Consider the following 26342-nt stretch of genomic DNA (forward strand, 5'->3'; position numbering starts at 1 on the left):
GGCTATGGTGGGCATGGAAATCTCTTCCCTGATGGCTTAGAGCTCTTGAGATGAGGTTTTTAATTACAGCGGCACTTGACAGTGGAGCATCAGAAGTAGGAGGCAGGACCCTGAGGCAGAGCGTGACAGGAGACGCCAAGTCTTTCCTTGTGCATCCCTTTGGTAACCACGAGTTCGTAATTCTCTGAGCTGCAGCTCAGGCTGCAGACTGCAGGACTAGTTTGCTGTTGGAGTCCAACTGGAGTGGCAAATCAGACTATTTTTTCTAACATTTCCCTTCTGCTTCCTCAGAAGAGAGCCAAGCCAGCATTCAAAGCTCCTGGTGGCTGTCGTTCACTCTGGTGTTAATGGAGAGGGTTTTGTACTAAGCTGAATGTACAGACTATCTGTGATCACCAATAAAGTGCTTTAACACATCTCCTCCATGGATCTCTCATGCACTGTGCTGCAGACTAAGGCAATGTTGGCTTCAAAATGCTTTAGGCAGCGGATGAAATATCTGAGGGGTGGGACTGAGTATGATTTAATGTGGATAAATCTGCCCAGGGAAGGATGGGCGGCCAGTGGATGGAAAGGATGGAGGGCAGCTGCTCTCCTGCTTATTTATCATCAGAAGCTGAATTAGGCACATGAGCCAGGGGTTTGGTGTTCCTGGGAGATAGGATGTTTGCTGGGCAGGGGGCTCAGCTGAGAGATCCTTGAAATAAAATGATGGCTTCAGCTGGCTGGGGGTGGGTGTATGGATGGTCTTGGGAAGTCTCTGAGAGCCCTGCAGTGATTTTAATTTTTCTCCAACGCCTTTATTCCCTCCTTGGATCTAGTCACTTGCAAAGAAGACCTTCCAGTTAAGGGTGTCTGCCTTGCTGTTGGAGTCTCCTTTTTTTTGCAGCAGAACGGGGAGATCCTTCCTGCGGGGAGATGGAGAACAAAACTGAATTTAAAAGATAACATTAGGAGGATTAGTGAAAGGACATCACTAATCGTCATCCAAAAGTTCATTATCAGCATCTAAAATGTTTGTGCCATGCCCTTGGCTGAGGGCTGGGCTGGGTGAACAGGGGAGCACCAGCAGCATTGGTTTTATTATCTTCCAACACCTTTACTGTATTCCCCTAAGAAATATAAGTACCATTCTAGTCTGAACACATCCCTGATGTGCTGCACAGTCTGGGAGGAAAGAAAAATTCCTCCTGCCTCAGACCAGTTGTTATTCCCAGCCCCATGGGAACTCCCTGGAAGAGTGAGTACTGCCTATTTAATTTTTTATTTTGCATTTTATTTTTATTTTTCTGTTTTATTTTTGGTTTTTGTTTTGTTTGGGGTTTTTTTTCATCTTTTATTCTTATATTTTCTCCTTTTGGAGCAAGGTAGGAAGAAGACCAATGCTTTGTGTCCAGAAAAAAAGCCTCGAGGAGCAGAGAAAACCAAATACAGTACTTTGGGCTCCCACATTTGGCAGCCACACACGGAGGATGAAGCAGGCTGCCCTCCTGAGCAATGGTTTCTCCAGGACCTGGTTGCTTTAAAGTTGGGCTGGTGTGGATCTCCAGTACTGGAGTGAGAGCTTCCATTGTGCTCCATGGAGGTGATGCGCTCCCATTGTTAATGATCCTCCTGGGACGAGAAGTGGGGTCACTGTGTCAAGTTGTTATAGACTGGCTGCCACTAATGGGAAGCTCAGTGCAGAGGTTACAACCTGGTGTACTGGGCTTGGATTGAAAAGAAGGGGATAAACAATCTCTTTCCCCTTTGATCAACTGATGTTACTTTTTTCCTGGGTTTTTTTCTGCCCAAATGTTATCTTTGCAGTGCTGAATCTCTTACTGAGGGTTTTGCTGCATAAAGTGTTGGGTTTTTTTGGTGATGTTTCCTCTTTCTCTGAATAAATGTAAGTAAGAGCAAATAGTAATCATCGTGCTGTGTGTTTTGACAGGTTCAGAGGGATCACACTCCAAGCCCAAGATGGTTTCTTTGAGCAGGGCACCCAAAATTACCTGCTACCATGTTAGGTGATAGAGCTACCCCATATTTGATACATGACTAATGTTCATCATGTCAATAAAGTAGAAAGAAGACATGAGGTTGTTGAGGCTGTGGCTGTGTTTGTTGAACAGTTCCCAGCTAGCCTAGGTGTGGGATTGATATTTCCTGTAACATCTTCTCTCCCAGTGAACCCTGAAGGGAACAAAACTCATTGAGTAGATAGTCAGCCCATGGCAGGGGGTTGGAATGAGATGATCTTTAAAATCCCTTTCAACCCAAACCATTCTGGGATTCCATGATTGGACAAGATGCAAGTGGTCAGTAAAGACCCCACTGTCCACCCAAATCATTGCTAGTCATGTGCTGCGGACACAGGCGACCCTGAGATAGGTGGGAGGTGGACACGTGTTTCATTGCAGTCCCTGCCTCTCCAAGGCAGGTTAGGATGTGTGCCTGTGGGAGTTTAATTACAGGGCACCTCATTATTTATCATACACAGACCTGACAGATGCTGTTCCTGTTATTTTTCAACAGAATGTTCAATTCTTTGTGTAGCTCCTGATCTGTCTGTGCTGTTAGTCCCCAGGGAGATGCAGAGATGTGGATGATTTTCCATGGCCTGTGGGCTGTGATTCCCTGAAAAATACCTTGGCCAGAAAGCGATGCTGTGTCTCTTTGTTGTTTCACACATTGCTAAGCTTTAAATGATACTGCTCAAACCAGGATTTAAGGTTATTCTTACTGGCATTTTACCCTTTTTCTTGCCTATTGGCACACAGAAACACCAAGACTTGTGGTTTTGATGACAAATCCTCCCTGCTGCACAGTTAAATTTGGAGAATTGATTGAGGTATCCAGAACACACATGCTGAAGTGTTTGGAAGGAACAGGGACCTTTACATTTCCAGACTGAATTCACAAGTTTTCTCACAGCAAGGACTGGGAGAATGTCATGATAAGTTTTCCCATTTCCACAAATCCTCTGCTGCTGGTAAATGTCAGTAACAGGCTTTTATGCTGGAGGAACTGGCCATAGAAGCCTTTGGAGGATGGCTGGGTGTAATTTGGGTATCCTCTTGCCTCAGCCAGAGGGAAGAGAAATTTCTTGAGACCATATGGAGAAGTGCTGCTGGACGAGCTGAGGTGCTTCACAAACCCTCAGTACTCAGATCTGTATGCAAAACCTTTTATTGTTATTGCTGAGAGATTTACTGGAGATTCATGGTTTAAGGAGGAGTTGAAAATAGCACTTTAAGTATCACTAAAATCTATTCTTTCAGCTTAATTATTAAACTTAGCTTCCAAACTTAATGCAATTGTTGTTCAGAGGACAACCAGATTTTCTAGGCCACTTATCTCTTTCAGAACTTAAAATTTTCCATTACTTTTTTTCTTTTTTTTAATCTTTTCCCTGCAGGCTATGGGAAGGTTCATGCATTGTGTGAGTACTGAGGCTGGTGGTAGGATGCCTCGTTGTGCCCCGTTTCTGCTGGTTCTGTGAGGTGTTTGGAGTTCACTGGGAACATCCTTTTCAGTGGAGTCTGGTGAGATGGTTATTGCACATCCTACTGATTTTCAGAAAGCAACATGGAAACACTTTTGGTGCAACTATTTAAATCTGATGAACCTTTTGTTCTCAGGACACCTCAGCAAACCTGAACTCTTCTTTGGAGTCTTCAACTGCAAGAGCAGCCAGGCTTCTCTCTGCCTTCTTGCCTCAGTTTAAAGTTGGATGTAAAGATAAAGAAAGGTTTTTGTAATGCTTAATATCATAACCCAATGCTTTCCTCTGATTTGATTGTGTGTGCAGGGTAGAGATACCCACATACGGTGAAATTGTGGTGGGGGCATGAGTTACCTGGATTAAAAGATTAATTACCTGGATTTGAACCATGGGCTGCCACTTGGAAACCCAGCTGAAGCCATCAATAGTGCAGCAAAACCTGGAAAGTATCTCTCCAGAGCTGATATTGGTATTCTGAAAGAATAGCAGTTGCCTCTTGTTCACTTTTCTGTACTGCTGAGTTCAATTGGCCCTTGTTTCTCAGGGTTATACTGTTGGGAAATAAAGTATGTAGCTCTTGCACTGATGTGCAAGTGTAATAAAGAGGTGGTATTTGAATCTATCAAATAACATAATTTTTATTTGATTTGCAGCATATTTGTGAATCATCTGTTCTGCTGACCTGATGTGTTTCCCTACAATGTGTCACGAGTGCTCCATCAGTTGCTCCATCCTCTGCTGAGTGTTGCCAATGCCATAAAAGGGTAGAAAAAAATGTCCTTTCTTGCTGGGTTTAGCTGGCTCTTTTTCCCCCCTGCAGGCTGCTGGCATCTGATGAACATGACACAGCTCTTGTTTTCTCCTTTGTTTCTTCCTCACTGTGAGACTCTATTGTCACAATGGACAAAACCTACCAAATTCTGCAATTTATCAGAATAAAAATTCTACTTGGCCAAGCTGTGGCACAGCTCCTGTGAGGGCTGGGTCTTAACTCTACCTTGGGCCCCAGCAGTGTCACAGAAAGGAGAAACTTTTATTCTTAAACTGTATCAGTTTCACATTTATTTGTCTTGAAATTCAAAGTATTTGTTTTAGATTGTGTAATGTTCTACACAGGGCCAGGAGTTTGAGTTTGTTTGGCTTTAAAGAGAGCTTTAGTTGGGTTTAAAAGAGGGGGTTTGGGGTTAAAAAGAGAGAATTTTTTAGGTTTCAGAAGTTTTTGTATTGTGCTGCAGTTCTGCTTTAACCTATTGTTGTATTAAATATTTTTGTTAGAGAAGCCTTTGGAAGGTGGGACCAGAAAAGAGGAGTTGGCCCAAAATCCCAGTCTTTCCTAGGGATCCAATAAAGAATGGAGGATGCTCAGCTGCTGCTTTTAATTACTGACTGAAGGAAAGCCAAGTTACTGTGTACATATCTGTGTAGAGTCTAAATTTCCTGATGTTCTGTAGCAAATTCCAGTTAAAATTTGGATTTAAATGGCAAAATAAGAACTGGAGATGCAGTTCCCAGCTTAACTCCTGGAGGCAGAGCTGTAGAGTTTAATTAACCAATTGATTAATTATCACTTCAGCACATGGATTACTTGATTGAACTTCTGTAGAAACCAGTTTTATATTTTAGATCAGCTTTAACAGCAGAGCTGGAGCCTCTCAGACAGCAATAGATGTGTAAACATGACTGCAAAGCTGTTTTGTGGGCAAAGAAATTCCTGTTCTTCTTTGGGTAGAGAAGGTTTGTTCTGTGTTTTGTGTTTAATTGGAAGAGGAGAAGCTTCACAATTGAAGATGACCAAGTGCATGGGATCTTTGTTCAAGCAAAACGCAACATCCTTAAAATAATTTTAAAAAATAAAAGCAAAAATAAAGTAACTTTTGCTTTACTTTTGATTTTTGTTTTCTGTCCTGGGGTTTACTACTGTAAAAAAAAAAGCCCCCTCCAGGAAAAGAAGTAACACACCAACTACCTGGAAGTGTGGTCCTCTGGTTTATTAGACATCCAAAACATGGAATATCAAAAATTCTTTCAAATGAGTCAAATTCTGAGTCCTTAATTGTAGAGACCCTGGGGGGCATCCCCTTGGTTAGGGAGACTCAAGAAGCTTCTCTCAAAAAGCTGTGAAGACCCCGCTGGTCCTTTCCCTGTTCCTGGGTCCCTGAGCCCCTCCCGCCCTTGGCCTTGTACTGCCCTGGTGTCCAGCCCCCGCCTCTGGGCAGGAGAAAGCTGGAGACCCCCAGGAGGTTGCCTGGGACCCTGAACATCTTGCTGGGCAGCTGAATTAAACATCTGTGGATACCATGCACAGGCCCTTTTTGCTTCCTTACCCTGGACTTTATTAGCAGCAATTCAGGCTGCAACACTTAATCAGAAAAAAAACCAACATGATTTCCATGCTGAAGCTCCTTCTTTCAGCAAGATATTCCAAATATACCAGTAAAATGTTGTGGTGGATGGACACATCCCAGGCTGTATATAGTTTATATATATATATATATATTTGTATAGTCTGTAAAAGTATAGAACACTTGACATCATCAAATACCCAGTGTCTTGAAAAAATATGAACTGACAGCACAGGAATAAATGCACCACCTAAACCCAGCATGTAATTCAGAGCACAAACTGGACCATTAGTGTTCTCTGCTTTTTTAAAAATAAACTTGAGCTAATAGGCCTGGAATTATATTACAAGGACTTTTCTCATCTGTGGCTTGTAGTTCTTAATGCATCATCCTGAAAAACAAAGGATGCTGCAAGTTCAACCCAAAAAGCTGGTTTTGGTGTTCACTCTTCAAAGCAAGGAGAAAGCAATTAGCAAAAGACAATACAGACAACATTCCCAGAACTATGAGCAGAGAAAGAAACTAAACACATAATCTGTACAAAAAGGATTATTAATGAAGTAACTGAAAGAGCTGAAGGCTGGATCTGTGACCAAGCTTTGGGATAGTCCCAGTGTGGTTCTTGATTCTCAGTACCTAGAGTGAACTCCAGTAGTTTGCTTGTATCACCAGCAAGGGGTAAATCCAAAATTCAGCTCTTAAAAAACCTCAAACCACTGGGACACCATCCCAGCAGAGAATGGCTGGATAATTACTTTACCTGCAGTCTATTTCTTTTCCAGTCTCCAAATACTCACATGGCCATAAGGAATCTTTCCTTCCTCATGCCCTCTGAAAACTCATGCCCATAATTTCATCTTCGCAGGATAACACAAAATCTAAAACAGATGATCCTGTTGCATCCAAAAGAGGGACACCAGAAGGTGCACAGCAAGGGCTGAGCCCCAGAAAAAGGGCTGCACACAAATAAGTTTGCCCAGAGGAGGAAAAAAGTATGATATTTCCCTGTGGCCTGCTCTCAATGTAAAGATCCCCCTTTAGACTTCCCTGGCCTCAGATAATCACATAGTTTTTCCTGCCCCAAAACCCATGGATACGGGCAGGAGAGCTGCTGCTGAAAAAGGCAGCATTTATTTGACCACCCAGAGATCTGCTCTGACCCAAGCTGGGAGTTCAGTCAGATGCCCTCCAGAAGTTCCTTCCAGCCTTCATTTCTGCATGAGCCTGCATCAGCTGCAGGATTATTCTCTGCTGGAGCACCACACTGAGAAAAAAATTATTCCTCACTCTGCATTTGGTGAGGCAGTGCCAGCCCCGGGAGGACCAGCCCCACTCTGTTCTCCACTGCAGGAAGCAGAGGGCCTGGTCAGCACACAGGAGAACAGCCCATCCCCTCCCTTTCACAAATACACCCTGCAAATCCAGGCAGCAACACCAAAAGCCCAACCTCTGTAAGGTTGCTCTACAGGTCCTCTGCCGGATGTTCGCAAACACACCCTGAAAGCACCAAGCCCAGCTCCAGGATGGCAGCTCTGTGCCAAGTCCCCGTTCTAGCAGCCACCCATCAGGGAGCAGCTGATGGAGCCAGTCCCTCCGCTCAGAAGCCTTCTCACCACTTTCTCCCTGCAGGTGTTTTCTCTGAAGTGCCTGCGCTTTCAGCTAAAACAATAAATCCACTCTGGTGCCATCCAAGAGACCAGAGTTTCCCTCTTTCTTGAACTTGCCATAGACAGAGCCCTTCCTCTCAGAGGCCTTGCAGGAGGATACACCAAACAGCTGCTATGATATAATCCAGAAGGGATATTAAATCCCAATGAACCATCTCCATCTCCCTAACCCCTCACTGACGCTGTCTAGAGCACCAGAACAGAAGCACCCTCAGCCTCTTCAATATCAGAACAATATGTTTTACAGGGAGAGATTCTTCACGCACACAGGATGAGCCACACACACACAGGATGAGCAGAAAGTTCAAAGCCAAGAGTGAACACATTCTCAGGGATTTCACTTCCTGCTGCACAGCCAGCAGAGAAAAGCCCCTGGTGTGCAGGCAGGGACACAGCGGGAAGAATTGATGTTCTCCCTGCCAGGGAATGTTCCCAGGGAACAAGTGAGGAGGAGGAAGGAGACCCCTGCTCCCACATGGAACAGGTGAGACACTCCTGAGAAGTTCCTTCCTCCATAGTGGCCTCCAGCCCAGGTCCAGAGGATGGATGTTGCTGTGGAGACTGCAAGGATGTTGAGGATGTCAGGAGGATCATTCGCGGGTAAACTGACTCCCCTTGCTCTTTCTGCTCTCATATTTGGGGATCATATGGGGAAATCTAAGGTATGGAAACAGAACTTTGGCTACCTTCCCACAGCACAGCCAGGCTGTGGGACCCAGAGCTCCATGAAGCTCTAACATGGGAGGATGAGGGAGCATTCAGAAAACTGGGATATCCCCAAGCTGATTCACAGCAGACAGAGCAATTCAGATATTAAGTTCCCCAGACTCCATCCCATCACCTCATCCCCTTATGGGTCTGTACCTCCTCCTACTGACATACATCATGGCAAGGTTTTGGGGAGATGGGACCACTTCCCTCAGGCCCAGCCCCTCCCACCACCTTCAGCCTCACATTCCAAGCACCAGAGTCTGTTCAGACTCTGAACCTCCCTGATGCCATCCAGAGACTGATAGTATTAAACAACCAGCTCGTTCAGCCCACAGCCTGTTTTCAAATTGCTCTCAGGAACCCAGTGCTGCTGGAAATAAAATTTTTCATTAACCCATCCTGGCAGAACACACAGAAAGCCTCCAGTCCAGGGGTTAAGCGCTCCTGCTACAAAGCACAGTCTCCACACAGGTCACTGGTAAATACAGCAAAATGCTCCCGTGTTTAACCCACTCGCTCCTGCAGAACCACATATATATGAATGGAACCTTCATCTCTGTCAGGTGCTATGCTCAGCACAATCTTCTCCCCGCCTTTGCAGCAAAGCTACCAGTGCCTGCTGGGATCAAACTGTGAATTTATGGAGAGGCACCCAGAAGGTTAAGAATGCTCTGACTCCTGCACTGGAGAAACAGCTTTTGAATCTGCTGCTTTCCAGTTCCCTGAGACTTCCACCCCATGGTGCTGCTAAGGATCACATCCAGGTGATCTGCATGTGGTCCCACTGACACCTGAAAGCAGGAGCAGCTCACTCACCCTTGCTTTCCTTACCTTACTCTGCTATGTCCTATAAAAACTGTCTTTTCCTGGCCCATCACTGTTGCCCCTCACACTGTCTGCTATCTGGCAGCCTTTTTCACCACAACAAAGCCACTGACGCCACTGACTGATTTGCACCTGCTCTGGAGACCACCCAAATTCCTGTGTGTTGTCACCAACTTTAAGCACCTGTCAGGCTGGACCAAAAGGACACGTCACCTTGAGACTTGCAGCTCTCAAACATTTACCTGAAACACGCCAGGACAAAGTATTAGGAGGGTGCTTTATGTGCTCCATCAGGTGACTGCCACCTTTTGATGGGGCAACAGGGAAAGGCTCCAGGCACTGCATCACCACCTGCTTGAGCTCATCGTGGGCACCTTTAATCTCTTCTGCGGGCCAGGGCTGAATGATCAAAACCACAGTTCACACAAGTGTTGCTCTGCACATCAGAGACAAGTAAGGCTTGTTAAATCAATCCACCCACGTTCCATTCACTTGTTCCTGTGCACATCACAGTCCTGATGCACTAAATTTCATCACTCTGCCCTTGCCAGAAGGCTACAAACAGCTTCAGGAGAAGGAAGACAAACTGACCCAGCACTTCCTCTGCTCAGCATTCCCAAAGACCCTTCTCAAATATCCTGTTTCCTCACCAGAGAACTACGCTGCTCCTCTTGAAGCACTTTTTCTTTAAAATCAGTTTTTCTATTGAAATGCAGCTCTCTACATGCTACAAGTCTTCCCCCAGCCAACTGCTCCACTGTGCTCTGAATAATTTAATTTTAAGCATCTTATTGCCATGAAACTGCTGATATTTCCCAAACTACCTCATCGCTTCTTTGCTGGGATCAGCCCCTCTGCTTGCACAGCTTATACCAGGAACACTTGGGACATGCCTTAGCATCCATCTTCAAGCAGCTAAGTTTCAGCATGACTTTTCAGAAGCTGTGGTCAAAATCCATCCAAAAGAATCAATCCCAAGTGCTTGGCAGTCTGTGCCAAAGCATGGAACTAATAGACTTTGTTTCCAGCCTGATGCATTTATTTTGCAGGACTAACAGAATTTATCAAAGGAAAAATCAGATACCCAAATTCAATTCTGAAACTCAGTCTGCAGCCTCTGTAATTTGTTTCACTTGCAGATCACCCTACCTGAGGGTGCAGTTCAAGAATGGCACTGGGCTGCAGATATGCTTTGGCATAATTTAAATTAAATTTAGCTTAAAATCAAAACTCTTTGCCAAGTAGTTGTGACAAGCCAACAGACGGCATTTTCTAGGACAGCATCTGTTCTTTCCTTGGTGTCTGAATAATTTAGCCAAAACATGGAGGTTTCAGTGGAACCAAGGAGCCCATGTTTAAGGAGAAACAGGACAAGCAAGTGCTTCCTGTTCCAAATTGCTAAACCTTCTTGTTTCGTCCTCTCCCTCTCTTCCTCCAGACCTATTAGCAACTGCACAGATCAATATGGAGGAAAATTAATTCTGTCTATTGACCTCTAAAATGACAGTCAAGTGACAGTGATTCTTAGGACATTTCACTGAGATGAGAGAGTAGGAATATGTGCTTGAGGTCACAGCTCTAAGGAGATTAGAGAGGAATGACACATGGGACCAGAAATAGCTTTCAGCTTTACAGGCTGTTAGTTTTAGGTGTTCTGGAAGAGAGACTTAAACCAAACAGTTATTTCTCCTCATAAAACAGCAGCAGTGATTCAGTGAGTGCTAGCCTTAATTAGCTATTCCTGCCCTGGGCTCTATGACTTTAATTATTTCAGATCTGGCCATCCACCAGAAGCAACCACACAAACTGTGTCACTGTGAGATCTCTTTCCATGCCATCTAGGAATTCTAAGATTTCCTGCTGTCCTTTTGCCCAGCCCCATTCCCGAGGCCTTTGGATTCACAGGCTTTGAGCACACAGCCAGCACAAGGTCCCTGTGGCTCTCAAGGAAGTGCAGCTGGATGGCCAGGGACAGAATAGCTTGTCACTGCAGAGAGCCTCAGCTCTGCTTGCTCCCACAGGGTGTGCCAGCAGCCACCTGCATCCTGAGAATGGGGAGAACCATCCACAGGATCTTCCAAAAGCAGCCCCAGCCCAGCTCTCCCCACCTGTGCTCCAGCAGCTGCTTGAATGCTACTCAGGATCCAGCTGTTGGTTTAGCATCCTGCTTCCTTCTCTCCACAAAAGTTATCAGGATCGGGAAATACCACAAAAGACTCCAGGCATGGTTATACATCAGTACCTGTACAGTCTTTCTCACTGTCAGAGAAAGGTTTTGTGAGTTTGGCATGACAGGGTGAGAAGATGGGGAATTAGAGCAAGCCCATGAATAAAGAGAAGAAGCAATCTGGAAGTTAAAGTGTTTATTGATGTGTTTAAACTTTGTACATTCCCCACAGACCACACTAAGGAGTTTGCAGGTAAATCTGTGCATAGTGGGAAGAAACACGGAAAGGGGAAGAAAAAATAAAAGTCACAGGAAAAATAGAAAAAATACACCACAGGTTACCAGAACCCCCAGATTAAAAAAAGCCGTGAGCATTAACACCAACTATACAAGCATTACAAAGACATGATGATGGTGAGTGGAACAATGCCCCTTTTGGTCTTCTTGGGGCCTATGCATCCTATTTCCCTTAAAGTAGGCAGCATCCCTTTCCCAACATGTCACTCTCTTCCATCCCCAGCTAAGAGACCTTTCTGTGTTTGTCAGCTCCCAAGGTCCCAGTTATTGCAGTGATTTGTCGTTTCTGGCCCAACATCACCCAGGGAGATGCAAAGGCTCAAAAACCTGCGGCTCTTAACTACTTACCATGTTGGTGAGGCAGGAGAGCTGGGGAAATTAGAAAGTAGTAATAAGAGGGAGCTGTTAATGCCAGGTGAGTACTGAAGGAAACTGGCTGAGAACAGAGGATTTCAATTCAATACCAGAACTTCCAACTCTAGAGCAGAACTGAATCTCGAAGGGGAATGTGCAGACCCAAGTATGCACAAACCATGTTCTAACATTCTACTAGAATAACTATAAACAGATGCTAGAAGCCTTTTAACTCCTTGCCTCCAGGGAGCCTTGATTCCTAGAGCCCGAGCTGCTAAGCAGCAGGGTGCACACCACTGGCATATGAAGATGAGTTTTTTTCCTTTTTTTTTTTCTTTTTCTTTTTTTTTGTCTCATTATAAGGAATTTTGTTAGTTACCATTCCCAATTGCTTCCTTGCTTATGCTGTAATAGCTCCTATCCCTAAATTAATCTCTTTGCAACTCCCAGTGAAATTCACTTGAAAAAAAAAAGAAAAAAAAAAAGCTTTATATACAAAAGCCAAAATGACCAAAGAGCCACAACTGTCTCCTTTTTTGAAGGTGGGCTGGTACAAACAACCCTCAATATACAGGTGGTCTATCAGAAATAAAAATCAACATTTCCCATTTTTATATATATAGAGCTTGTATCAGACAACAGAACTGGTATTTTTCAGATCATTAAAAAACAAAAAAGAAAACTACATCTCAGTCAAATATCTGCAATAGATCAATTTTTCCCATTTAAGGAGATTTATATATCATATTGTTATATTATCATTTCTTCACCCATTTTAAAGAATGGAAATTGCAACTCTACAGTAGTAATTATAGTCTTAATGATCCAGGAGTTCTGAATGTAAGATGAAGTCCTCTTGAAGCAACTGTTGGTCAGTAGTTGATCCAAAACACTGGACCACTTTGGCCCTTCGCCCCGCACCTTTTCCCATCGGGGCTATTCCATCTTCATCTCTTTTATATCTGCATCTGCTCCAGGTATTTGTAAGTGGGATTCTCATAGCCATGGTTTTGCATCTTGCTCAGATGCCGCTCCTCAGGGGTGAGCATCGGGTCAACCTTTGAAAAAAACACATGATACTGGTCAAGGAGACACTTCCAGGATTGATTCCACAAAACAAGAGGCAACAGACAAACACTGAGTGAATACCACAGTGAGCAGTAAATGCAAAAGGTAATTTGTTTAATAGAATTACTTGTTCAGGAGCTGATGGCTCCTGCCCACCCAATCCCCTGTGGGGATGTTCTCACAAATCTGTCTTGCTCAGCCAACACTGCAAATCAAGGACCCACTTCTTTCATTGAAGAGGTTGTTATCCTGCATGTTATCCTGATCTCCTGCATGGGTGGGGCAAAGGGAAAAGCAGCTTTCTCTGGGCTCCATTAAGTTGTCATAGAAATGTGCAAGGAAGAAGGAGCTGCTCTTCAGCATTTCACCAATCACAACATCTTAATTGTCAATTAGCCAGGAGGACAAATTGCTATGAATTGACTGACTGGCTGCCCTGCTAAAGATATCGCCTGAAAAGCTCATTTACTGCTAAATCCTACCCTGAGCCAGCCAGGAAAACCTAAGGAAATCGTAGTGATAAGCAAATGCAACTCTGGAGTGGCAGGTGCAAGCACAGCACACCTGGGACTGGCACCTGCACACTCAGGAAGGAGCAATGATGGAGTCAGCAGGGACAGAGTTAATTCCTACCAGCCAGAAGCAGAACTCTCCATGGCCTGGCAGCTCCTGCCATTCTCTACCCCCACACACATGTGATTCAACACTGACTATTTTCATCCTCAGTTATGGATCTGTTTCTCACCTCCACAATTCCATGGCTGATGGTCCCATACTGCCTCTTCCTCAGCATCACCAAGCTGATGACTATAACAGTAGCTATGGCAACAGCAATCACCAACAGCCCAATAAGGGCACTGCTGCTGAAGCCAAAGTCATCACGGAGGGAGTTGTCATTATCCTGGAGGGAAGAAAACAGAGCAGGTTGAGGAAGAGCAATAAGGGAGATGCACTGCTGAACACAAACCTAAACCATGGTCACTAGTAAGGTCTTTGACTACCTGTGGTATTGAGATATGACTGATTACACACTAGACAGTGTATATGTATCACCCCTAAGCATTCCACCCCTACATATTTCACCTCTAAATATTCCATCGAAAGGATAACCAATGCAAAATTCTTTCCCCACTTAGTACCTCTGGACAGACACTGGCCCACATCACTTCCCTATCCCACAAAACACTTTTGCAGTCGGAATCAAGTTAATATCTAATGTGTGTTCACTGTTTACATCTTTATGCAGAAGGGCTGTACTGTGTTTCACTCTGCATGAGCTCCCAGGCATCCAGGCACCAAATCCCGAATTCAGTAAAAATGGTCATCTAAATCCAGCATCCAGGGAATTTGCCAGTCCCTGGATTCAGCAGCCACAAACGTACCGGCTCATCCACCAGCCCTCCGACACGCTCTGCGTTGAAAATCATCTCCTTGACATCAAGGGTTTCATCAATTACCTAAAAACAGCCACAGAAGTGTTTTATGGAAGGATCCACACAAAACAAGGAGGAGAAGGAAGAGGAATACAAACAAGAGACCTTTAATGAACACTAGCAAAGGCTCGGGACCACTTACCATTTCCCCTTTGCTCTCAACAGCACGGAATGTTCTCCAACTCTTATACAGCCTCCAGACATAATATTGAAATAGTATTACAGCTAGTTACCTCCAGACTATCTCAAACTAAAGCCCCAATGAAAAAAAAACCCAACAAAAAATAGGTGCTAACTTTGAACCCAGCATTTCTGTTATGTAAAATCTAACCTGAGGCTTTAAAACAGTATTGAAAAGAAATTCAAAAGCTGACTTTTTAATTTTTTTATACCCATGGAACTGAGTCAAAGTGCCTGTCACTAGAACCTAAAGAATTCTTGACACTGTAGATAGAGACAACTCCTGCTGGGTTGCTCACCTTCAGAGGAAGGTGAGGCCTCCCTTGCCATGAAAAAAAAGTGGGAACGCAAATGGAACACACCAGCATTTGGTGTGTTCAGACAGTGAACCTAGTGAAAATAAAGGGACATCAAAAGGTCTCTGCCTGGGAAAAAGTGTTCCTAAATCAGAGAGTTCTCAGAATCAGACTGCCGAAGATCTGAAGTTCTCTCCTTCCCTTCCCCTCCCACCCTTCTGATGATAATCAGTATTAAGAGCCTACAATAGTCACCAAACTGACTCCCCCACACCATATGGATGATGAACACACTGACATTCTGTGAACTGGAACGAGACATGGAAACAAGCCACTGCTATTAATTAGTCCCCTCAGCAGGTTTAGCTTCACAAAATAAAGGTGGAGAGCTCACCACATTTTCATCCACCTTGTTCTTGCTGTTAATCACTTTTTCTTCAGCACCAATCAGCCCATCCAGCTCAGTCATGCCAGAACCTGCACCAAAAGAGCAAGGAGAGCCCATGAGCCCTTCGGAACAGTTTGGAAGGGTCACCTACTCTGTGTGGAGCTGCCATGGATCGTGTGTTTAACTGCACAGACCGCTGAGTATTAACCTGTCCTCATGCTGCTGTGTCAGATGGCAGCTCACAAACTACAGTGACAAGTGATTAGGAGGGCTGTTAATGAGGGGAAATGAGGTGGCAATGAGAGGAGCAGACAGGACTCATCACCAAAATCAGGCTGAAGTGTCAATTCAGACAAACTGCACAGTTACGTGCTTCTGTTAGATGGCTTCAGACAAGGCATAACACACAGAGAGTGCAGCAACGGCTGCAGGTGTCACCCCAGGGCACCAACACCCCTCTGTGGCCCTAAACAGGAGTGGACACACATCCATCTGCCAAGAGCCAGCACACAGGGAATGCTTTCAGCATTGCCCATTCTGCTGGAATCAGGCACATCAGCAAGTGCCTCGGGAATGGGAATTTGAATTCCAAGGTCACCCAGCATGGCTCTGTAATGAGCTGTTGTCCCATACCTGGCACAAGCCCAAAACCAATAAATCCCAGGACAAGGGAGAAGCAGAGAACTACACCAGCCTTTGTACCAGAACACTACTACCCCATTTCCAGGTTGGAACCAGCACTGACTCAAGAGAAGAATATCAATTAACAGAAGGCTCTGCATAAACTATTTTGATCCAAAGCATTTATAAATATATCAGCATTTATAAATAGATCAGATCAGTAAGAGAGTCTGATGCAAACTGCTCTGACATAACACAGCATGTGAGAACACCAGTGTTCCACTGGTGGTGGGGACAATGTAATGACCTGTGATACACTAGTGCAAAAGCAGGACAGTGAAGCCTCAAACCTGCAGTGGATCTTTCCAGTGACATGGGGGATATTCTACTACAGCACTTCAGGCTTTGCTGGTGACTGCAAACCCCCCACGCTGCACAAACTGCTGAGCTTGCAAGGTGCACAAGACATGTCAACTGCTGCTGGAATTGGCAACATTTTCTTTGATGACATGCAAGGACAGGCTACTTGGCTTCAAGGCAAGTTTTTACAGTGATAAGTTTGTATTGCCTGAAAATGCCACAGAAATAACATTTCACTATGAAACATCTCAGGTTTTAGTGCATCACGTTTTTCTTTGGAGGCAGTAATCAGATTCCACACATGGCCAAGACTGCCAGTCTGACTTCCCTCAACTGTCAAAGCAGGTTATGTTATTATGGAAGTCAATGATTGGGATTTTCAGGAGAAACCAGCCACAAATAGTTTGTACAGAACTACTGTATCAGCTTCTGGCCTATAGTTTGGCCTTTGGTTGCTTTATTCCAGTCTCAGGAGCCAACCCAGCACAGTCTCCAGGGCTGAGAGTTCAGCTGCTGCACTGAGCTCTGCTATTTGTCTCAGTGTGCAGTACCAAGTAACAGACCCAGTGCTATGTAGCCCAAAGGCACAGTTTATATTATATACCTCACAGGGAAAAAAAATCCAAAAACACACACCTGTTCAAAATCCCCCCCCCCCCCAACCCCACCAACCCAATACTCCCTCAAAGCCCTTGAGCAATTCAATGAAAAGGGAAGGGAGAGGAGGAACAAGTGTAGGACAATTGCTGTCCCCAAGTCATCAGAGACTCTTATATTTAGCCCGACAGGGAGAACTAACACAAATTTATCATCCTCAAGGCAACACAGCAACTGTCCAAAAATTTAATAAATAAAATATCAAACTAAAGTCTGTTCCAATTTTTGCCAGAGCAGTCAGCACACTGTGTGGTGGTTCCACACCAGGGATGAAGGTGACTTATATTTGCAGAGAAATGTGGATAACGAGAATAGTTTCAAGCTATTTTGTCTTCACTGTGTTACAAAACCACAAGTGCTCACATGAAATAGTTATTAGCAAAATCCTTTGAGATCTCCTTTGAGATCTACACAATATATTTGGAACCAAAGGCAGATTAAAACACTGGGTTTACTCCACACACAACTCATGCAGCACTACTCTGCAAGAGCCTCCCTTTTCTACTGATCCTTCCCTCATTCCATATCACTAATAGAGACATTTCTTAATGCTACTATTTCTATGCTGCTCTTAAAGCTGCTTTTTAGCCAGGCATTGAGCTACTGCAGAATTACTCCTGAGTTAAGGGAGAAATGTAAAACCACACACGCTTTGCTGGTATGGAGAGATGCTATGTGTAGGAAGGTGATGCCAAGGAAAGCACAAACATGGAGGAGGAATCTCCTGATTTATCTGTCCCATACTAGCTGCACTCCATAAGGACATTTAGATTGGAAACAGACTTTGTCCTGAAGTGTTTTGTGGTGTCATGGGGCATCAAGAACAGATTCCACAGGAGGCAGAAGAGCCTCTGGACTATTCCCCACCAGCACAGCAGGGTTGAATCTGAGAAGTGTCACAAATGGAGAGCTGCAAAGCACCACTGCAGACACTGGCTAAGGCCACCTTCCCCATGGGCTAAGAGCCACTCCAGGCACTCTGAGACCCTTGTGAGCCATTAAGGAAGGAACACACACGCAACTGGATGCTCAGACTAGCTGGCTTCTTTAACACTAGGCCTAAACAAGCAAAAGTGAACATGACTGATCTAAGTGAAAGCGGCAAAATGAAAATCAGGGTGAGTATGGAACTAAAATGAAGCTATCAGACACACTGAGGAGGTAGGAGAGTGATCAAAAGCACTGTGAGGGAGCAGCTTAGAACCAACCTTTTTTCATTGGATGGTACAAATCCGGCTGAGGATCTAGCAGGAGGGAAAACAAAAACAAAAATAGCAGAGAAAGGAGATTAAGAGAGAAAGGAAAAAAGGCTTGTGCATGATTTCTGACTCAGACCCTGGGAAAAGCTTTTAGCCTACAGCGTTACGCTCAGGACTCTGTTCAAGCGTTTTTAAAATAAATACACGCACACACACCAGCTGTCAACATCCAATGATACAAAAAAATAGATATACATATTTAAAAAAACAAGAGAATTCCTTCAGCCCTTCAACAGGTCACAGCATAAAGATTTAACATTACATGAGAATGTTTTTGTTAAAGACTGAAAATTAATTCCAGAGTCAAGATGCACTGTAAAAACTTAACATTCACTGCAAAATGAAAACAGAGGATAATTTTGCAAAGAGAAGAATAAGAAAATCGTTAGAACAGCTCAGCAGACATTACTCGCAGCACTGTTTCTCCAGTGAGTGAGGGGTCCTGTCAAGGTGACTGCTTTACTCTACATTACCTAAAGAGATTGGAGATTTCTCTGTTTCAGCTAAGCCTACTGTCTAAGGAAAACCACCAGTAAATCCAGTGTTCAGTTCCACATACCTTCACTTTCAGGCAAGGCTGGGAAGGTTTTCACCTGGAACGGGTGGAAAGGTTTGCCATCCAGGGGAATTTCTTCACTCTCCTCAGAGCTCACTCTGACATCCACCTGGGACTCAGAAATGGAGGATGTAAACTGATCCATGTCTGCACGCTGCTCCTGAAGCAGCTCATCTGAAAGGAATAAAAGGAATTATTACACAGACTGCACAAAACCTGGTAGCAACAGAGAGGGGCAGATGGCTTGAACCAGGCTGAGGCAGGACTGCAGGGGAACACTGCTCTCAGGGCTGCCAGGCTATGTTACCTTGTGTATTTCATCTGGAATTCTCAGTAAAAGCATTGATTAGAAATGCATTCAAATAAGGGCCAAGAGGTTTGATGTGGCAAGAGGTTTTGGCAAGATGAGACTAATATATAAGGGGAAAACGCATCTGGGTTTTTTTAATGGATCTTTTTAATCTCCCTTACAGAGACAGCTTTGCTATTCTGAACATTGCTGACTTTTTCTTAAAGGGACAGTGAAAATTCTTGGAACAAACTATTCTGACCGGCTATTTTGTAACATCCAGACAGTATCTTCCCTGAGACCAAGCCCAAGCTCTTGTTGTCGAGGGCAGCCCCTCAAAGGAGACCGCAATCTTTTGGGAGCTCATTGGATACAAAAACTTGGGAGTCTTAACACAGCAGCATAGGGGCTGGCATACACACCAATCTCATCCTGGATTTCTTCAGCCACATATGGCACCTTGTAGAGCAGAGACAAGCTTTGATTCATCCGTTCCTCAATCACATGAAGATGTGTCATCACCTGCAGATGTAAAAGAATGTGTTGGAGTAAGCAAAAACTGTCAGTCACTTCACAGAGCCAGTTCTTTCCTTGCTCAATAAAATATCTATTACTGGTGGATCTGCCATGGCAGGCAACAGGGGACACAGATCCATCCAGTCCAATCCTGTGACCAGTGCTCTCACACTTCACTGGAACTGGCCATCTGAGATGGTGCTCTCAGGAGTTTGGGAAATGCTGGGAGTAAGAGAGGATTCAGCTGACTCTCACTGTAATCAGCTCTCCACTGCAAACACTAAAATGCCACCGAAGCTGGTACTTCTCATATGCGCAACATAGTCATAATTCATCTCCTGTAGCAGCTTTATTAAATGGATTATCATTCCTGACTGCTAGAAAAGATATAGGCAAAAGGAGCAGACAGGATATTTTATCAGCTCTGGTTTCAGAAAAAAGGTGCCTTTCAAACCAACTGTGGCATTACATTTGTCCTACACCCGCTCATTGGCAGCAGTGTTCTCCCTTCCTTTGAGCAACACATTCAAGCTCTGGGCAAGCTCAAATCACTCCTCCCAAGCACATTAAATCCAGCATTGAAGTCAGGCCTGACCTGAAGAGGGTGCTGCATAATCAGGGATCAAGGAGAGCAAGGAAAACATTTATATAGATGGCCAAACATTGCAAAAAGCTAGTCATATGGACCTGTTTCAGAGTTTGATTCGTGCCTGACCTTTCAGAGCAAGGATGAAAATTTAATTTTGCATGTGGCAGCTTGTCAATCCAAGAAATCGACTAAGGAGCTTAAAAGTGCATGTGAAAAGTAAAGTGAATGGAAATTGAACTGTACCACCCACATCCCTCCCATGTCAGTTTGTTGACACTGCAGCCTTTGGAATCAATTAAGAACTGTTTAGGGTTTAGCTTAAGAACACAGTTCACACACTCTCTCCTGGGCTGTGGCAGCAGCAGAACAAAGTGCTGGCTCAAGCTGTGCTTGACATGTCTGAAAACATGACCACAAATTCCACATGGAGAGCCAAGCACCATCATAACCACCACAGCTGCCACCACCCCTCCTGGGGATGTGCAGCTTAAGAAGAATCCCACAGGCAGTGGGAGATCAGGAGACACAAGGTGAACATGCACTGCCAACACCAAGAAGCAAGTTGGAACCCATTGAATCTGCCCCCTCCCAGTGTGAGGTTTGCTTCTGGAAAATCATTGTGACACCACTCTGCCCCTCACCAGTAAGGACAGTAACAGGCTCCAGACTTTCTCCTCCCCTTAACCCAGAATATTGCCACCTCCTGGTTATACAGTTTTTTATGCATTTTTTCCTCAGTGCCTACTTCTTCCTCTGGGCAGCACTAAATGTGCTCCACTGCACTGTCTCCCTGCAGCTCTCCATTCTTTCTTCTTCTTGCTTATCTTTCGTGCACTGCAGAATTCAAAGATACTCCAAAGCAGCATCCCAACCACAAACTGAGCTGAGGAAAACATTCATAAAGCTGCAAAAGGACAGTGAGTTCTCTCAGAGCCTAAGGAAGGGCACATCCTACCAAACAGATCTTGCAGTGTTAAGAGACCATTCTTGATCTAAATTTTGAATTGGCCTTCCAGCACATCTTTCACTATTTTAAAACAAGTGAAAACAAGTATCAACATAATTCCAAAGACTTCTGGAGTATCTGCAAGTACTCGTACAAATACAAAAGCCAGGTTTGAAGTAACATATTCACATAGACTACCCAGCAGAAGGAAAAGGATTTTCTGGCTGTTCAGAAGTAAAATACAGTGTATTGGTGTAGTGGGTCTAGTGCTGGTCAAATGCCAGCACACCCACTAGAACTGCTCATGTTCTGTTTGAAGATAAGGATTAGGAGGAGAGCAAAGCAGGCTCAGAACTTAAAAAGAAACTTTATTAACAGAACTAAAAGAAAAAAAATAATTTTAAAAATCAAAATAAACCTTCCGAACACTTCTCTGCCCCCCAACTTTTCTTTCTTTTTCCCACTGACAAGGTAAAGAGATGAATTTGGTATTTTCAGGCAGCTTGCCACTTTTAAAATAATCTTTCTTTAATCTGCTTAGGGAGAGGAGTCTCTCCTGCCATGCCACGGAGACTTTTCCACAAGAAACAGGTTTCTTGAGGTTTTAATTTTCACGATTAGCCCCCTCCCAGAAATCTGCAATCATCGAGTCCCTACCACCTTCTGGTAGTTTTCCCACAACTACCACCATTGGGTCATTTCAGCTAATTGGGATGCAATTTTAAGGATGAGCTGTTCCAGTACAGAAACAAAAGTTCTCTCCTCTTATCTCTGGGAACAGAGGTTTTCTTCTTCCGTCCCTGAGGTGAGGTTTCTCATCTCTCTCACTTCTCTCTGTTCAAGCTTCTCATTGGATCACAGCTACTTCAACATCTGCTTGCTTCAACACATGCGCCCCGGCTCACAGTCGTGGTTAGAACGCTACCCAGATCGGCCCAGTGCACGCCATGAGTCACAGGGGGGAAAAAAACGCTGCTGTATCAATTATATCTTCACCACGGACTTACAAGAGAATCTTAGCTCAAGACTAAGGCATCTCCTCATTCTCCTCCCATCTGGGATTTGACTCTTCCTTCACTGACCTTGGTGTCTCCACGTTGTTTCCTTTACGTGCCTTCACCCTTTCCTTTTCTCTCACTCAAGAGAGGATCGATGTCTGCAAGTTTCAGCCGTGCACTAAAAAGAGTTAACATCTTGGCCGGGCCTGCGGATGGCCACGTGATCTCTGCGGGGCAGCGGCCGCTCTGGCTGCACACCTGGTTTCTGGCCCCTACACGGTCAATTCCAGCCACAGGGCTGCTTTCTGTGCGGGGCTGCAGGGCCGCCTCCGCTCTCAGCCGCGAGATTTTCCGCGCTGCCAGCGGAATGGCTCGGTGCCCACAGCCAGAACCAAACGGAGCCGGCCTGGCCCGTCAGCCGCGGCTGAACTGGGCATGGCAGGATCTCAGCCGAGCCGCAGGCTGAGCCGGCCGGGCTGCGCAGCAGAGCAAGCCTGGCCAGCGTCCAGCTACCTCTTCAAAAGCCAGAAGCAAGAGTGTTTTTTCTAGTGTTTGTTCATTTTAAGTTGTTTGACAGGGTGCCAATATTCAAAACTAGCCAGTTGATTCGTTCTGTTGGGTCCGGAGGAAGCTGTTAGCAGTCCACACAGAGAATCACTTCTATAACTAATGGATTTTCTCTAACAAATGGTATGACACAAACCCATCAAAACCAGACTTTCTGATAAAGTTAACAACATTGATCACGTACTGGAAAGGGTTACGATTTATGCGTTGGAAACCAGGCAATAACACTGCAGAGGCACGAGAGAATTCCCACAAACCCCAAACATAGGCACTATGAAGATCAAGCCTAAGGAAAGAAACATGTAGACACTTAGAAGAAGTGAGAAAGCCTGTTCAAGAAAACCAAGTCCCCAGCAAATACATTTCAGGGGTGCTTGATAAAAGGAAACATAACTTGCCACGGTGACCAACAATGTATAAAACAGAGCTTCAGTTTTTAACATTGTCAGGCACCAAGGAAAACCATGCAGCGATCATGTCTGGTGACAGGAAGTAAGCACAGGAGAGAGGGAGAGCTCCACAAGGATGAAGCTGCAACACACAGCTTCCAGAGCCTTCAACAGCCCCAGGGCTGGACAGTAATGGCTCCCTTGACAGAAACCCCCTCATACCTGGGATTTCATCTGCGCAGCCTTCTCTGGATCCACTGCCAGGACATGCTGGTAGTGGCGGATGGTGTGCAGCCTGTCCTTGTTCTCGGCACGGACGTAGCGCTTCAGGGCCTGCAGGATGCGGTGGGGCTGCAGGACAGGAGCAGGGAATAGGTCAAACCACTGGTGACAACCCCAAACCCACAGCTGAAAACAGCACTTCAGAGCCCACTTTGGTGCTGGACAGATCTAACACCTGCACTCATCACCTGGATTTTTATTTTTTTTTAATTAAGCCAGTTTGATTCAGAGCACTTAATTTTAAGTCAGTATGACTCAGAACATCACACCTTATGTACTGCGCTTTATGGACACCAAACAAAGCAGAGTTTTTTCTCCCCAGGCAGGAAGGAGTGAGAGTCAATCACAGACCCACTCCTAAGTCTGCAACACCAAATTCCACAATGAAGAAGCTTTCCTGGGAAACAATTCCCAGTTTCTGCAAGTCACAGGCAATCTTCTCATCAAGACATTCCCACCTGCCATCCTACCCAATGGAAAAATGTGTAGGGAAGAAACTCACACGTGGTGGGTCAGCCTGCAGGGCAGCCAGGTAGTTCTCCAGGGCGATGCGACGGCGATCATTCAGCATGGCTTCCACACGAGCCAGGTGAGTCTCCACCAGCTGCTGCTTCTCACTCGCTGCTTCTTTCTCCAGAGATTTTACCATGGCCTGGAAGTGCTAGAAGAAAATAATCTGTGTGAAATGCACTGCGTGATGAACACCATCTGAAACTCCTCAGAACTAACAAAGACTGTAAAACTCCACATCCAACCCATTTACAATTAGGAGAGAAAGGCATAGAAAAATGCTGATGAAGACTTAATCTCTGCAAATTCAGTAGTGATAATCTGCCTTCCAAACTTCCTTCACAAGCCATTTCAAAGGTCTGAAAAGTGAAAAGGACCCTGCACATAAAGACTATGCTGGGGATGGGAGATCCATGCTGTGCTGAAGAACTGACACAATATTAATTCTTTCTCTCAACCCTGCAATACAAAAACAGGATTGATCCTAGCAGCCTGGAGCCATTAATTTAAATTTGCAGAAGTTTACAAAGGTATTGCATAGCGAATTTTCCATCAGCATGCCTTCAGATCAAATCACTCTGTATTCTTTTAGAAAGGTCATAACCCTCATTTCCAAACCAACCAGAATAGTCCACTAAGTGTTACATTTCAACAGAGATAATGACAAACTTTTGCATTCGCACATAGTTCCAAACAGTGATTTATACTGAAAAATGCAGAGAGAAAACTGTGTTCCAGGATAAAATCCAAAGTGGGCTTAAAAGCTGGAGTCAATCACTTCATTTCATATTGGTCTGAGACAAATTCACAGAGTTGTCACAGCCAGAAGAGCCTTCCCCTAATGCTCCCACACTGCAATCTCTCATTAACTTCACAGTCCAACTGAACTCTCCTCATAAGGCACAAGATTAGCATTTTGGCAGCAAATCAGCTTCATCTGCTGTCTAAGCTGTTTTCACTAAGTCTGGGCACACATTTCCTGCTCGGCCAGAGAGCCAGAGCTGACACTGAACCAGGCTCTGAGGCCAGTGTTAGTGCAAAACAGGCCAAAGGTCTGAAATTACAATTTGGCCCCACTGATGCTATGCCTGAGGTGCGAGATCATTTTCTACTAGTCTGTGTAAGAAAGGATCTGGCATAGTATCAGATCATCTCCAGTTTAAATAACAGAGCAAACAACTGAATCAAACCTCCTCTAAAAGGCAGCTGTTGACAGAGCAGGAAGGCTGTTCTTGCATCTCAGCTGTCTTTTAGCTCTGAATATTGCCAACTCTCTCAGTAACTTTCCCTTTCAGTTCCTGCCACTCTTACCTGGATCAGAGTCTGCCTTTCTGCCTTGGGGAGATTAACAGCCTGGTGCTCTGCTTCCTCCCACTCCTTTTTCACCTGGACAGGAAAAGGACAGACACATGAACAAGACACAAATTTACCTCTTATCTTTATGAGCTGCTTTGCCTTCACAGGCAGATCCTAGCACAGCCTGGCTGGGTTTTGAAGGCACAAAAGAGCTGTTGTGGGGTTTAAGCCTAGCACTTAATCCCTCTGAGTAACAAGCCAAGCTTCCCAGAAACTCGTTAGGGTTTAGGCTGGAAGGGACATTCAAGATGAGCTGGAAGGCTCATCTTGTTCCACCCCCTGCCATGAGCAGGGACACCTTCTACTAGACCGGCTGGCTCCAAGCTCTGTCCAACCTGGCCTTAAACACTTCCAGATATGGGGAATCCACAACCTCTCCAGGCAACCTGTGCCAGGGCTTCAGCACCATCTGAATAAAGAACTTTTTCCCAGCATCAATGTAATTTCTCTCTCCCAACACTGGAGAAATAAAAATCTGACTCCCATGGTGTGGTCATACTGAAAGAAACACACAGAAGGCTGGAAACGGCAAAGTAAGTCACTTCACCACCAATTTTTCCAGTAAAATAGGGGCAGCAGCTGACACACAAACAACCACACAGCACAAAGGCTGAAGGCTGACACTCACCCGGTCCATGCGGTTGTGGTGCCTGACCTCCAGCTGCTCCTTGGCCTTCTGGAAGCGGGCATGCTCATTGTCATCAGCAGGGGTCTCAAAATAGACATCCACATCATCAGTTGGCACTGCATGAAGAGGGAAGGGTAAGCACGGTCAGAAACCCACAATCCTGGATTGCAGAGTACAAGGAAAGGACTCTCCGTGCCTGCCCAATTAATAGTCTGGCAAGCTGAGCCTACTGAACCACCACCTTCCAGAGACCATTTTAGAGTATTTACGGCGCCAATTTTCTGTCCAACATCAGCTCCATCAGCCCAAATGGCAGCGATGACCACAGCTCCCAGCACTGCTTGGCCTGTGCAGTGCTGAGGCGAGCAGCACTCAGCTCCAGAAACACAGTGCCTGGCATGACAGGATAAAGAACTACTTTTCCCTTCCCTTCCACATTGGCTTTGGATGGTTTAAGTGACATGCTGTGCATTAGCTGTTTGCTGACAAGCTGGCTCCAGACATCATTAATATGATTAGGGAGTTTGACAATATATCTGCACAAAACCAATAATTTACACTTCAAAACTACCTTCCCTACCAGATGTACCATGCAGGACTTACA

At 44.9% G+C, this 26342-nt stretch overlaps 1 protein-coding gene across 7 annotated transcripts in view; it reads right to left on the reverse strand.

The window, feature by feature from the left end:
• Nucleotides 1–11380: 11380 nt before the first annotated feature.
• APLP2 (amyloid beta precursor like protein 2) overlaps nucleotides 11381–26342 on the reverse strand; it is a 49276-nt gene continuing 34314 nt past the window's right edge. For 2 of the 7 annotated variants that reach the window (XM_084221551.1, XM_084221545.1), the window contains 11 exons: nucleotides 25739–25854; nucleotides 25066–25140; nucleotides 23747–23905; nucleotides 23185–23313; nucleotides 19380–19479; nucleotides 18672–18842; nucleotides 18062–18097; nucleotides 15222–15304; nucleotides 14301–14375; nucleotides 13664–13819; nucleotides 11381–12908 (listed from right to left, as the gene is read on the reverse strand). In XM_084221551.1, the coding sequence (XP_084077677.1) occupies nucleotides 12807–12908; nucleotides 13664–13819; nucleotides 14301–14375; nucleotides 15222–15304; nucleotides 18062–18097; nucleotides 18672–18842; nucleotides 19380–19479; nucleotides 23185–23313; nucleotides 23747–23905; nucleotides 25066–25140; nucleotides 25739–25854 (1202 nt within the window). In that variant the 3' untranslated portion in view covers nucleotides 11381–12806. The remainder of the gene's footprint in view (nucleotides 12909–13663; nucleotides 13820–14300; nucleotides 14376–15221; nucleotides 15305–18061; nucleotides 18098–18671; nucleotides 18843–19379; nucleotides 19480–23184; nucleotides 23314–23746; nucleotides 23906–25065; nucleotides 25141–25738; nucleotides 25855–26342) is intronic. The other 5 variants (XM_084221547.1, XM_084221546.1, XM_084221550.1 and 2 more) reach the window with 5 other exon arrangements.

Source organism: Fringilla coelebs (genome assembly GCF_963513975.1).
Source record: "Fringilla coelebs genome assembly, chromosome: 25".
NCBI classification, from domain to species: domain Eukaryota; kingdom Metazoa; phylum Chordata; class Aves; order Passeriformes; family Fringillidae; genus Fringilla; species Fringilla coelebs.